The 14138-nt window shown below is 34.4% G+C and overlaps 2 protein-coding genes and 1 pseudogene across 2 annotated transcripts; 1 reads left to right on the forward strand and 2 right to left on the reverse strand.

Annotated features, from left to right (window-relative positions):
* Positions 1 to 579: 579 nt before the first annotated feature.
* On the reverse strand, positions 580 to 1296 carry LOC117904025 (mavicyanin-like). The gene is made up of 2 exons (XM_034816557.1): positions 1083 to 1296; positions 580 to 989 (listed from the first exon to the last, which is right to left on the reverse strand). The coding sequence occupies exons 1-2, from the start codon at positions 1243 to 1245 to the stop codon at positions 580 to 582; spliced, it is 573 nt and encodes a 190-aa protein (XP_034672448.1). The 5' UTR covers positions 1246 to 1296.
* Positions 1297 to 3969: 2673 nt separating this feature from the next.
* Positions 3970 to 4577, reverse strand: LOC117904026 (annotated as a pseudogene).
* Positions 4578 to 7238: 2661 nt separating this feature from the next.
* Positions 7239 to 9858, forward strand: LOC117904029 (stellacyanin-like). Its single transcript, XM_034816558.1, has 2 exons — positions 7239 to 7301; positions 9505 to 9858. Exons 1-2 carry the CDS (start codon positions 7239 to 7241, stop codon positions 9856 to 9858), a joined length of 417 nt encoding a protein of 138 aa, XP_034672449.1.
* Positions 9859 to 14138: the final 4280 nt, after the last annotated feature.

Genomic DNA, 14138 nt, shown 5'->3' on the forward strand with positions numbered 1-14138 from the left:
ATGCACAAAGATGATTCTGTTACCCAATTGATGGATGTTTGACAGAATTTGTGGAGTGGTTCTAGCATTAAAAGAAGATAGGGAGATGTGCAGAATGTTGAAACTCAAATGGGCATACACAGCAACCTGCACTATGTTTTGTGACCAACATGCAAAAGTTTGTACCATTTAATATTTCAAAGGAAACATAAGGAAAGTATGTACTGATCCGAACTCAGTCCATGTTAAGCTTCATTATTTTCGAAAGTTCAGTAAAGAAGTGCAGACACATGTCCAATTCTGATGCTCTTTGCAGTAAATATGGAGGAAAAAAATCGCAAACAAATAAGTATGCCTTATAAATGATTAGAAAGATAGTGTGAAAAGTCAAAGAATTAAATTAGATAAAAAGAATGAAAAGAAAAATCAAAGAATTAAATTAGAATGATAGAAACAAAAAAAATTGGATGTTTCATTTCCACTCAAACTTCATCTCACATCGCATTTTTCAGTCCAAAAAATAATTGAATTAAAGAACAATGAAACAAAGAAATCTCTTGAAAACTAGATGATTAAAGGTAATCCCGGAGAAAAAGCAGATCAAACGAGTAGGAAAGCAACAGCAACCATGGCTGCCATCAGCAGCTGATACCTAGACACCGAGATCCCATAAGCAGAACTGGGTGCTGGTGCTGTGGGGGTGGAGGGGGCTGGTGCTGCGGGGGTGGAGGGGGCTGGCGCTGCGGGGGTGGAGGGAGCTGATGCTGCGAGGGTGGAGGGGGCTGATGCAGGAGACACCCACGCTTCCAGCACTATGATGGCAAGCTTCTGTCCATAGTTGGCACAATGGTCGTTCACACCACAAATATACCACTTCCTTCCAGGGGTGGCCAGTGTAATCACATCATTTCCAGTGGTAAGAGCCTCATTTGCTGGTGGTATAGTGCAGTTCGTGAAGGCAGTACCGTTAACTTGGAAGACATTGTGCCTTCCCGCCGTGTATTTGAAGACTGCATGTATGAGAATTGACGACAATATCTTTAGCAGCTTGAATTAAAAGAAGTCATAAAGGGAAAAGAAAGTGATAGTTTGAGCTACATTACCTAGTTTATCGCCAACATGAAAGACTTTGTCCTTGGCCCAGGCTACATAGTCGAAATTAATGGTCCAACCTTGATCATCTCCAACAGTAAACTCAGTTGCCATGGCCACAGCAGGAAGAACAATTGCGAAGATTGCAAGGGCAGCTAAATGTTTAGAAGCCATTAGAGCTGATTGAAGTTGATTAGTGGTAAAGTTTCTTTATACCAGCTTCAATGTGTTTCTCCGACTTGCACTGATGTCCATTTAAGGGTCTAAAGGGTCTATTTATAGCAACTTTTTTAGCTCGAAGTTTCATCGAAAGCCTCAACAACCATGAGAAATAGGTTGGGTCCGCAGGCCACAGCGAGTTGCCAGGTCAAACTCTGGTTAGAACGAAGTTATGCCATGGCTAATGTTGGACAATAGTTACAAAACAAAGAATTTTCTTCTTTAAGCGATTTCCTTTGTCCAAACATATTATCAAATAAAGAACGATAATTTTTTTGAACTGGAGTCATGATTTTGGCATAAATTATTAAACAATGGCTAATTGTTAACTTTAGAAGTATAAATGGAACTCCCTTAAGAGGGTGACTCTTGCCGGCTTGGAGACTAGGCTGGAAAAGGCAAATAGAAAAAGTGGGACCACAAAAATGCCAATCCAAACCCAATTTGCATGACCTTTTAATTAATCTAAGTTGTTCATGAAGCAATCTCTACCACTTTATGATCCATGACTCAGATATGCGTTTTATTCTTAAAAACATGTCATGGTTAGATCACGCATGTTACAGAAAATTAGAATGGAAATTAATTATGTAACGGCACATCAAATGCAAAATTGGAAGCAATACTACTTTAATTAGTTTCAACGTCCTAAAAAATTTAAAAGAAATTTAAGGAGGCATGTAATGCAAAAGCTTTTAAGGATTTTCCTATCACGTTTGTATGTCAGCCTGATGTATTAGCAACTATACCATCTTTAGTAGAAGCATAGCTATATACATGTGGGTCGTTCAAATCAAGTGACACATGGCATACTAAAAAGCATGTATCAAAATGGGATCGGGTTGTTTGAAATTGAAGCCTATGGAGTTTCTGTTCCGTCCCAAGGTTATGATAAGATAGGCTTTAAAAGCAATTAACTTCACACATAATACACAGTGCATGCAACCTTATCCCTAAGTCAAGGATCTCACTATCATTACCTGATGATGCATTAATGAGGTATGTGATACAAAGTAACAAAGCTATTCAACAACTGATATAATCAAACTTTTTGTTTGGGTTACCTAGATATCTCCATTCCCTTCCCTGGGCGATAGGGTGTATGCAAAAACATTGTAAGACCCTAAATCTAACAAGCGGAAGCATATGCATATTAAAACCTTAGATCAACAACTTCATAGTGCATTAACTGAGATATGGATGTTGCCAAATCATTTCCAATCAATGAAGAGTCTCATAAACTGAGAGAGCTTCCACTTGATTGCTAGCTTTTCCTTGGTTCCTAGCACTTGAGGTGGTAGTAGCCTCACAGAGGGGTGGTGGCTAAGGCTCTGTTGGGGAAATGTTTTCAAAACAGTTCTAAACAATAATTTTTAAAAATTATTCATTGATGTTTTGTAGTCCAAAACGACATATAAAAGAGTTTGTAAAAAGTGGGAAGTTAAAGGAGTTCATGGATAAGAAGGGAATTTGCAAGAAGAAGAATAAGATAACAAAGAGAGACTCCTCCTTCCACCTCTAGGGCCACCCTCGACAATCATTGCCACTATTCATAGTAGGCTACGAGTTACCAGGGAATGATTTTTTTGTTTTAGCAAAAAAACAATCATAGAGATATTTATTATAGATTACTTTGTTCTGAAGCCTACTACATATATATATATATACAAATCATTCTAACTGCAGTTGTTGCTTTAGCAGTTCTTGATAACAGTCTAACTAATCATTAACAATAGTCTGTTCATATTGTTGCAGGTCTTGAGGTGCGGTTGCTGCTTCTGGTAGTCTGTTCTTGTTGTTGCAAGTGTTGAGGTTCAGTTACTACTCCTAGTAATGTTATGTTGTTCAGTTATAGGGCATGGGACAATGGAGAGTTTGATATAAAAGGTGGAGAACTGTAAGCTTGGAAGATGCTTGGTGAAGAAATCGACGACCTGACCAGATGAGGGAATATACTTACTAAGGGTTTTATGAAGGACGAGGGAATATACTTACTAAGGGTTTTATGAAGGACTTCATCAAGAATAAAATGAAGATCTATATCAATGTGTTTTGAGAGGGCATGGAAGATCGGATTAGCAGCTAGGGCAGCTGCACTTTTGTTATCACACCAAACTAGGGGAGGAAGTTCATCTGATAGTGAAGGATTTGAAACCAAATAAATTTTATTGAATTTGATTTTCCTTCTAATTTTCTTACATTAAACCTAATAAGAGAATGTGAGATTTCTTCCTTTTTTAAAAAAAAAAAAAAAATTATTTCCTAACTATTTTCATAATCCAAACAAAGCATAAGTCTTTATAAGTGGAAAGCAAATTAAAAATATCCTCCCATTCTTTGAGTGGTCTTAGAAAGTATAACTCATCATTCTTCAATAATCTAAAGGCTTCTATAGGCTCACATTATTTCTTCATACTGCTACATTAACTTTATATTATATTGATTAAATAATAATAAAACAGCAAGGTATAAAAACATCAATAAACTTAAAATAAAAATAAAAATTGTCAGACTGTCACAACAGGTATTCATTCTCATTTCTCTTTTCCATCTTTCATATTTCGAAGATACCATTTTCTTTCAATCATATAAAAAATAATTGAATAAAAAAACCATAAGCCAGAAGAAAATTCTTGAAAACTAGATGATCAAAGGTACTCCTGGAGTAAAAACAGATCATCAAACAGCTAGGAAGGCAAGAACAACCATGGCTGCCATCAGAAGTTGATACCTGGACCTAGAGATCCCATGAGCAGAGTTGGGTGCTGGTGCTATGGGGTTGGAGGGGGCCAGTGTAGGAGACGCCGACTCTTCCAATACAGTGATGACAAGCTTCTGTCCATAGTTGGCGCAATGGTCGTTTACACCACATATTACCACTTCCTTCCAAGGGTGGCCAGTGTAATTACATCATTTCCAGTGGTAATAGCTTCATTTTCTGGTGGTATAGTGCAGTTCGTGAAGGCCATACCATTCACTTTGAAGACATTGTGCCGTCCTGCCATGTATTTGAAGACTGCATGTATGAGAATTGACCATAATACTTTTAGTAGCTGGAATAAAAGGAAGTGATAAAAGGAACATGAAATTAAATCATAGCTTAAGGCTTAAGCTACATTACCTAGTTTATCTCCAACATGAAATACTTTCTCCTTGGCCCAGGCTTCATAGTCGAAATTAATGGTCCATCCTTGGTCATCTCCAATAGTAAATTCAGTTGCCATGGCCACAACAGGAAGAACAAATGCCAAGATTGCCATGGCGCCAACAAACCGCTTAGAAGCCATTGGAGCTTATTAAAGTTGAGTAGTCACCAAGTTTCTTCTAATGTTCAGCTTCAATGGTTACTTGAACAGGTGATTTTCATCTTGGGGTCTAAATTAAGGGTCTATTTATAGCTAAATGTTTTGACCTGCAGAATTTCATTGAAAACCTTCAAAACAACATGAACAGGCTGGGTCAGCCGGCCAGAGGGTGTTGCCGGAGAAACCTTTGGTTGGTACGCATTTATGCCATGCCTAATGTTGTATGAAAATTTTAAAAACATATTTCTTTTGATGGTTTCCTTTGGCCTAAACATATATACACAAATATTGAATCATAATTTCTTTGAGCAATCACTAGTGTGTTTTAGGTATAAATTAAATAGTGATTAACTTTGAAAATAGTACAAATGGAAGTCTCTTGAAGAAGTTATTCTGGCCGGCTTGGACAATAGGCCATACTTACACAACTAGAAAGTGAAACAACAAAAGTTCTAATTCAAACTCAATTTACGTGACCTTAACCTAGGCTGATTATATTGGGAGTCTCTTAGAACATTTAGCAAGCTAGCAATATCAAACTTTTAATCAACGACTCCACTTGAGTTTCCATGGTTGATAATGAGCGTCTACAACTTTTTTTAAATGGAAAATTTTATGAATCAAATTCATGTGGAACAATATTTTGAAGTTTTATTATGTGATGAAATGCTAAATATGACATTGTAACTTTGTACCCTAGCTTAGTATATAGTATTGGATATCATGATCTAACCAAGGATTAAAGTTTCAATGTAATGCCTTGAAACATCGGGTGTCACATTCCTTCGATACAAATACAACAAGGCAAGAAAGTCCAATGATTTCATCACCAATTTTTCAATCTTTTTGGGGTTATAAACAACCTTTTTCACCAAACTAATGTGCATTTTAGCTTTTCTTTTTAAACTTTTGTTCAAAATGATCTCTTTCTCTTTCTCTTTCATCCTTTACTTTTTATTGTTGTTTTAAAAAAAAGGAAATCAAATTTTGATAATGCAGTTTCAATACATATTTGAGACCAGTGGAGTCCTTTGAATGTATGCCTCCTCGGCATCTCTACCTACATCAGAAATTAAGAACAAGAGTCAAACACCAGTATATTTATAATGTCTACATGCAAATTTATTAATTAGCATATGTTTCAATGAAAAAAGTGATAGACAAGACACAGGCAGGCACTTAGAATTCTGGTCGTGCATTGCTTTGCTTGCTTCACAGTAAATCATTTAACTTGAAAGATCATTCTGCACAAGTGCTGTGGTTTTTATTTTTTAAAATATCATTATCTGATAAAAAAATTAGAAAAAAAAAAACATTTCTAAAACTACATTAATTTTATGCCTGATGAAATCCATGTTATGAGTTTTGTATAAAAAAAAAAATTATTTTTTATGTTTTTTATGTAGAACAAAAATACAAGATCAAGGGTCGCCCATTTACAATAAATTCATTTTTTTAAGAGATGGGTTTCAAGTGATAATTTTTATTGAAAAAGTCTTAATATTTTGCAAAAGGTCGTATTTTAATAATATTTAAAAAAATAAATAAATCATAGCTTGAGAACAGTAAGAAGAACATATATATTTTCCACCCAATTTGTGGATTTAAAGATGTCCTTTGGCTAATCAAGTTCAAATCTACGATAGACTATGAAAATTCAAAAGTTTTGGTTGATATGAAATTAGAATTCAGGATTTGAAATTTGGCTTCATACTTGTTATTCATCAAGAATATATAAATAGGACATTCAAATCTACTACTTAATACTTTCAAAAACTCATTTTCTTCTTGTATGAATTCAAGAAGATATTAATATTGAGTTTGGTGTGGACTTCAAGTATGCTTTGAAAGAAGGTGTGACGTTAAAATAGAAAGGTATTAATTAAGTGGTTCGAAAATGATTGGTAGGCCTGAGTTATATAAAACTTTGTTCTATTCAGTTTTTATTCTTCATAATGAATATTTTTTATCACTTGTATACCCGTGGATTTTTATTTCTTAAGAGATTTTCCACCTAAAATCTGGTGTCATTGTCTCTCTTTCTCTCATTCTACTTTTTTGATTTATTTCCAGTTATTGATATCATATATTACTTGAGCATGTAAGTTGAATGGATGAAATATGAGTTGAAATTGGTGTAATTATCTTTTGGATATTCTTAAATAATTTTATGCTCAATTTGATAAAAATGTCAAGTAATTGGAAATATATGAAGAAGGAATTTGTTTTTATAAATTTGTGTTAGAGAGTATTGAAGCATTTGCATGTGACTTGCATTTATAAATTATTGGGAGAGTGTTGATGCATTCATGCCTTATGATTTTTATTTATTGTTGAAAATTATTTGAAGAAAAAAATATAGGTTTTGAGAAAATCGTGAAGGCCGTACCATTCACTTTGAAGACATTGTTTCGTCCCGCTGTGTATTTGAAGGCTGCATGTATGAGAATCGACCGTAATACTTTTAGCAGCTTGAATCGAAGGAAGTGATAAAAGGAACATGAAATCCTAGCTTAGCTTAAGGCTTGAGCTACATTACCTAGCTCATCTCCAACATGAAGTACTTTGTCCTTGGCCTAAGCTTCTTAGTCGAAATAGATGGTCCATTCTTGGTCATCATCTCCAACAGTAAACTCTGTTGCCATGGCCACAGCTGGAAGAACAAATGCCAAGATTGCTATGGCGCCAACAAACCGCTTAGAAGCCGTTGGAGCTTATTGAAGTCGAGTAGTCACCAAGTTTCTTCTAATGATCAGCTTCAATGGTTACTTGAACCGGTGATTTTCATCTTAGGGTCTAAATTAAAAGTCTATTTATAGCGAAATGTTTTGACTTGCAGAATCTCATTGAAAGCCTTAAAAAAAAAAAAAAAAAGAGGAACAGGCCAGATCGCCGACCATGAGTGTTATAGGAGAAAACTTTGGTTGGTACGCAGTTAAGCCATGCCTAATGTTGTATGACAATTATAAAAACATATATGTTTTGGCGGTTTCCTTTGGCCTACACATATATACACAAATATCGAATGATAATTTCTCTGAGCAATCACTAGTGTGTTTTAGGTATAAATTAAATACTGATTACGTTTAACTTCAAAAGCACCACAAATTGAAGTCCCTTGAAGAAGTTATTCTGGCCGGCTTGGACACTAGGCCATTCTTACAAAACTAGAAAGTGGAACAACAAAAGTCCCAATCCAAACTCAATTTACATGACCTTAACCTAGGCTGATTATATTGGGAGTCTTAGAACATTTAGCAAGAAGCAAGCAATGTCAAACTTTTAATCAATGACTCCACCTGAGTTTCCATGGTTGATAATGAACTTCTACAGCTTTATGATTGACTAAAGTGATCCTGAACTTTTTTTAAATGGAAAATTTTATGAATCAAATTCACGTGGAACAATAAAGTTTCATTATGTGATGAAATGCCAAATATGGCATTGTAACTTTGTAGCCTAGCTTAATATATAGTATTGACCATCATGATCTAAGCAAGGATTAAAGTTTCAATGGGATTTGCTGCAATATTAGGTATCAGGCTCCATGGATACGAAATATGATAAGGAAAGACTAACCAATGATTTTATTACAAACTTTTCTATAGGTGGGGCAACTAAGCAAGGAATTGAGGTGTTTTAAAAAGGTAGGAATGAAGTCATGGGCACTTTAACCATCAAGTATGCACATGGACGAAAGGGAGGGGTAAATATGAAATTGATCATTGATTATCATCGGCTGATATATCAACGAGATTTTAAAAAATTCCCAATATTTCTATCAAATATATTTTCATGCTCCTCTTACCGTCTTACTTGGCCAACTCAAACCTAAGTTAAAAAGTTCAAATTGAACCCTTGGCATCTGTTGAGCCAACTTTGCACTTTTGTTGTATTTAGACAAACATTATTATATTAAATAGATTATAATTTTAATATTAAAAGAATATTTTAATATAAAAATTAATTATAATTATTTTATTTTAAATTTCATTTAATTGATTACCAACCATCATTATAATTTTCTTAGTAAGTCTTTTTTTTATATCATTTACATGATAATTAAATATAAATAATATAAATATTAAAAAAAAATCATACATTAGGTCACAACTAGAAAGAAATAGGAACAAATCTCATCACTATAGTCCTTCCTTAAGCATGAAGAAAGAATAAGACGGAGATTGCAAGAGAATGATGAAGATTAAAACCCTAGAAAGAGGACTGGTGGAAACTCTTCTGTACTATTGCCCTGTAATCTACTTTTACTCGAACTGATATATTAGGCCAAAGACAGGGCCAGCTGTAGCCCATGATAATGGGCACAAAAAATTGAGCTAAGAACAAAAAAACGCTCCTCAACCCTGATAGGTTGGACCTTAGGGTTACCACAAGCCCAATACCAAAACCCATGCATCAACTTAGGCTAAGGTGATGAAAATTGAGTTGGGCTTGGCACAACAGCACTTTGTCGTTGTGCATGTCCACCTAGCCACAAAGCCGGCCCCAAGATTCACTTTTCCAGGGAACTTCAATTTGTACTTTTAAAGCTAAACATTGACCATTCAATGCTCGAGTGTGTATGTCTGGACCGAAGAAAACGGCCAAGAGAATTATGGGTTTACAATTGTCATATAATAATATTAATTACTCATGGAATAATTGCGTACTAACCAAAGCTTTTTTCCGCGGCAACGCTTTGTGGCCTGCAGACCCAGCCCGTTCTTCATGTTTTAGACCCTTTCAACAATATTCTGATCTAAACATTAACTATAAATAGACCCTTTAGTGCCTAGGATGAACATCAACAATCCAAGAAACCACTGAATTAGCTGATACAAGAATTACAGTACTCCTCAACTTTAATCAGCTGCAATGGCGTCTAAACAGTTGAATATTGTCCTTGCAGTCTTCGCAATTGTTCAAGCTGCTAAAAGTCCTGTTATCAATTCTCATACATTCAGTCTTCAAATACACGGCGGGGCGGCACAATGTCTTCAAAGTGAATGGTACCGTCTTCACGAACTGCACTATACCACCACCAAATGAAGCTCTTACCACTGGAAATGATGTGATTACACTGGCCACCCCTGGAAGGAAGTGGTATATTTGCGGTGTAAACGACCATTGTGCCAACTACGGACAGAAGCTTGCCATCACTGTGCTGGAAGAGTGGGCGCCTCCTGCACCGGCCCCCTCCCCCTCCACCACCACAGCACCAGCACCCAGTCCTGCTTATGGGATCTCGGTGTCTGGGCATTAGCTTCTGATGGCAACCACGGCTGCTGTTGCTTTCCTTCTTGTTTAATCTGTTCTTAGAGGATTGCCTTCGATCATCTAGCTAATTTCATTTGGTCTAATGGTTTTTGTTTACATAATATTTCATACGTAAAGAAAATGATAGGTTGAAGTTGTGAGAGATGGAAGAAATAATTGAAGATCAATATGTACGAGATGAATTTAATTTGAGTGAGAGTAAGACATTTTCTTTTTCTTCTATATATTATTTTTTATTATCTTTATTTAATTGTCTATATATTCTTTTTCTTTTACTTAAGAGGAAAAAAAAAAAATTGGCATGAATTTATCAATCTATTAATTCATTCATATCTTCTCACTAGGTCACCTAACACCCTAATTCGGGTCCACATGCAATAAGCCCTTTGATATCTTGTATCTCTACCTCCTCAACAATCAAAACAAGGTCAACCAACTGTCCTTGCGTGTGGCTCACAGGCTTGGACTAGGAGCTATCGTCAACGGAAGCCAATTGCAAGCATTGACAGGTCATGCTAGAAGTCAAAATTGGCTAGCATCTAGCACGAAGCTTATGATTGGATAAGGAACAAAAGACTCCCAAAGCATGAGCGGTCCCCATAAGACCCTATAATATCCAGAATCATCTGGGTTGTATCGATAAGAGCCTAATGAAGACACAGTAGATAAATTTGGCAGCTACTCTTTAGAACTAGATATGATGAGAAGAGGGATAGAATGTGTATTTGTAGAACATGGCAAAAACCCAAGCTGTAGAAAGTGAACATGTTAATATCAACCCGTATAAGTAAAGTGAATTTGTTTTTAATAGGTTCAGTAAAAGCCAAAATGAACATGTTAATATATACCGGTTAATATTAACATATTACTTTTAGCTAAATAGAAAAAAATAAATATTTTGACTTTTTCTATTCAACCAAAAAACAAACACCACCTAAGACAAAAAATGAAAAGGAAAAACTCTCCAATAAATTTGATGGAAGGACATCTGATAGAAAAATTGAAAAAAGATGCATGAAAGAATATGAAATTATATTTGAAAACAACTAGAAAATTCACAAATAAACACTCTTCAATTTTCAAGCGGCCGCTCTAGTGATCCAAATGCTTGAGCTATGCATTGGGTTCTTAAAAAAGTGTCCAAAAACACTATGCACCACTAAGAAACATATTATAACACATACATGAATGACCTATACTCAAATTGCAAGCTTTCATCTCACTAATACTCAAGAAATTATGGTAATCATATAAATCGTGGGCAATTCATAAACAATTGATCTCAATCATGTAACCACTTCACTAAATTATCCAAACAATTAGATTAATTGTGAACTTGAAGTCAGACCATTTCAAGAGTGAAAGGGATATGATAATTATAAAATCAAATAACTAAAACTATTGCCTAAGTGCCCAACTTGCTATTTAACTAAAATGATTCATTTAACTAGCTCAAGTCCTTTGTTTAAATCATGTCGGATCCATTACATTATACTAACTCATTCGATTGAATTGTAGTTTGATCAATTTTTTTATAACATAACAATTCATTGATCATTCAAGCACAACAACAATATTACTTCTGCGGCATAACATAGGTTTTTTTTCGTCTTTTTTTTAATTATAGTATTTAATGTGGAGTTATGATCCTTAATTGTCGAAAACCACCTTTCAATCATAATATATTATCCTATTCCATGCAGTGGTCTATTCCACTTAAGGGTAATTCGTACGATTACAAATGACAACTTTGACTCTTAGTTTAAAAATGCAATTTACTACACGATCAATGTAACATTTTCACTTTAAGAAATTAAAATTTTTGAACTAAACCAAACATGAGTTTTCAAAATACAAAATCAACAGGCATGATTTCATAATTTACTTGAATAGTAACTTCATACAAAAGTTAAACTTAAGAAGATTTCATAGACAAGGATACAACATTCAACCTTATGTGTTTGGCATTATATCAAATTCCTTCTTTACTTTGTTACTAAATTTTGATAAAGAATTCAAGTGATTGAAGGGATAGAAATAGAAAAACACACTTTTAAATGAAAATTAACAATTTTGACACCACTCAAATCTTTTAGAAAAACAATAATTAGAGAATCAATTAAATGATAAACGATCCTAAATAAACTCTCCTCTTAAATGAATAATCCTAGACCTAAAATTATGACATCACTCCAAAGAAAAATCGAAACACTATCCCTAAATTCAAAACCTATGCTCATCGAAGACAACTATGCACATGACCTAAAAAGAAAAGACCTTGTAGCACTAGGGACATAGGGCCTTGAATGTGGGGATAAAGATAGCTTAAGAAAAGAATAAAACTATAGTCCAAATAAATATCTATACATGGAAGATCTTAATTTGTAACTTGAATTATAATCTCTAATGTTGGTAACTTCCTTCTTCAAAGAAACTACTAGAGTTTTTTATTATTCCAGTCTCCAAATTCTAAGTGTAAATGGACACACAAAAAAAAAAAAAAAAAAAAAAAAAAAAAACTTGATTAGGAGAAAATAAAAGAGAGATGAAGAAGCTCAAACCTTTGGAGAAAGGATTGTTGGACTCATCATTGAACCTACTATTTATAAGTAGCCCTATTAGTGAAAGATAAGGATTCCAAACTAAATGGATAATAATCTTCATTCTATTTTTTTTAACTAATTTAATTCAAAAAAAAATTTTGAGTTTCATGGAATGGTATCTACTTATTCATCCTCCTTTTATTTAACCCATATGTTGACAATGAATTTTTTAAAAAATAAACTAAAATTCTAATTCTAACGTCTCCCACTCATAAACATTGGCCAAAATCTGTCTTTTTTTTTTCTCTTAATCTTGCATCAAGTCACTTTTTTCATATAGAAAAAGAAATGTGTTGCATGATGAGAAGTTATAAAGTAGGAGTGTTTATACTAAGTGTCCATCTCACTAGCGCAACACATCATTCGGAATAAAATATCTCATTTATAGCCCAGACTTGTTAATCATACCAGTTTAAGCACCTTTAAAAAAAAACCCCTCAATGAGTCATATCTCAATTAGAAATGTTTAACCTAAACTCATATACATATTTGTACTCATAATTATATCGAACACAAAGTTGATATATGAGCTACAAATAGTGGTGTGTTATTAGCAATCTTCCCCAACCACTTATGTCAATTCATTTAGGTTTGACAATTTTCCTAACATATTCCATTCGACCGTATCATTCATGACCCTTGGATTACATGTTAAAGTAGTGACATTTTACCCTTGCTGCATGACATAGTCCTAGGTTCAAGGGTATAGAGTAAACTTTATAGTAACTAGTCTATAAGAGTTCACATAATGTTGGAGCAGGGATCCATTTAACAACTCTCTCTTATAGTTGTAGATAGCACATATAGTATTATGATATGTATGTCAAGATGGAGCTCCCACAAAAGTGGGTGTGTCACTCTCTAATGTCATAGGAATCTTAGCCTAGTCGTCTCCCTAAGTGCCTAACTTGAGTTTCTTAGCACAATCATTTATCAAGCACCTACCTAAGGTCTCACATTTGGCTTTGTTCATGCTATATGAATTTGTGGAATAACTTCACATTTGACTTTTATCTATCAACTTAGGTAGGAGTCCAAAAATTAAATACATATTGAGAAAATAAAGGCTAATCTTAATAAGGAAAACACCCAAAAGGGGGGTAAATTAGGTTTTAAAAATTCTTTTTCAATTATAATTAATTCAAACAAAACAAGCACAAATATAGAGAGATAAAGTTAGAGAAAGCAAACTCAAATTTTATAGTGGTTCGGCACCTCTTGCCTACGTTCACTCTCCTCAAATTCCTAATCGAGTGAGGTATCCACTATATTTGAAGCTTCAACCAAGCTTCACATATCCTAACTATATGCTAGAGCAGCTATGTTATCACTAAAAATAGTGATAGGCTCTTTGGTTAAATCCATGACTTTTAGGTTTTGGAATAATCTCCCCAACCAAACAGCCTCCTATACGGTCACTAAACAAGTGACATATTATGACTCCATGGTGGATAAAGCAATGTAGGATTGTTTCTTACTATGCCAAGTAATAGTAGTGTCATTGAGTAAGAAAGCATATCTTATAGTAGATTTGCGCTCATCTCTATCACTAGTCCAATCTGCATTACAGTATCTTCTTAATCTCCAAGTCCCCATCTTGATAGCAGGTGACAAAATCTCTAGTCCCTTTGAGGTAACAAAATATCTTCTTAGTTGCTCGCCA

The sequence above is a fragment of the Vitis riparia genome, chromosome 17, assembly GCF_004353265.1.
Source record: "Vitis riparia cultivar Riparia Gloire de Montpellier isolate 1030 chromosome 17, EGFV_Vit.rip_1.0, whole genome shotgun sequence".
Classification (NCBI taxonomy): Eukaryota; Viridiplantae; Streptophyta; class Magnoliopsida; order Vitales; family Vitaceae; genus Vitis; species Vitis riparia.

Coding starts and splice junctions, on each gene's coding strand:
- LOC117904025 (XM_034816557.1), bottom strand. CDS start 1,245: ATGGCTTCTAAACATTTAGCTGCCCTTGCAATCTTCGCAATTGTTCTT. Junction 990..1,082: donor TCATGTTGGCGATAAACTAG/GTAATGTAGCTC, acceptor TCATACATGCAG/TCTTCAAATACACGGCGGGA.
- LOC117904029 (XM_034816558.1), top strand. CDS start 7,239: ATGGCCACAGCTGGAAGAACAAATGCCAAGATTGCTATGGCGCCAACA. Junction 7,302..9,504: donor CAACAAACCGCTTAGAAGCC/GTTGGAGCTTAT, acceptor TTGTCCTTGCAG/TCTTCGCAATTGTTCAAGCT.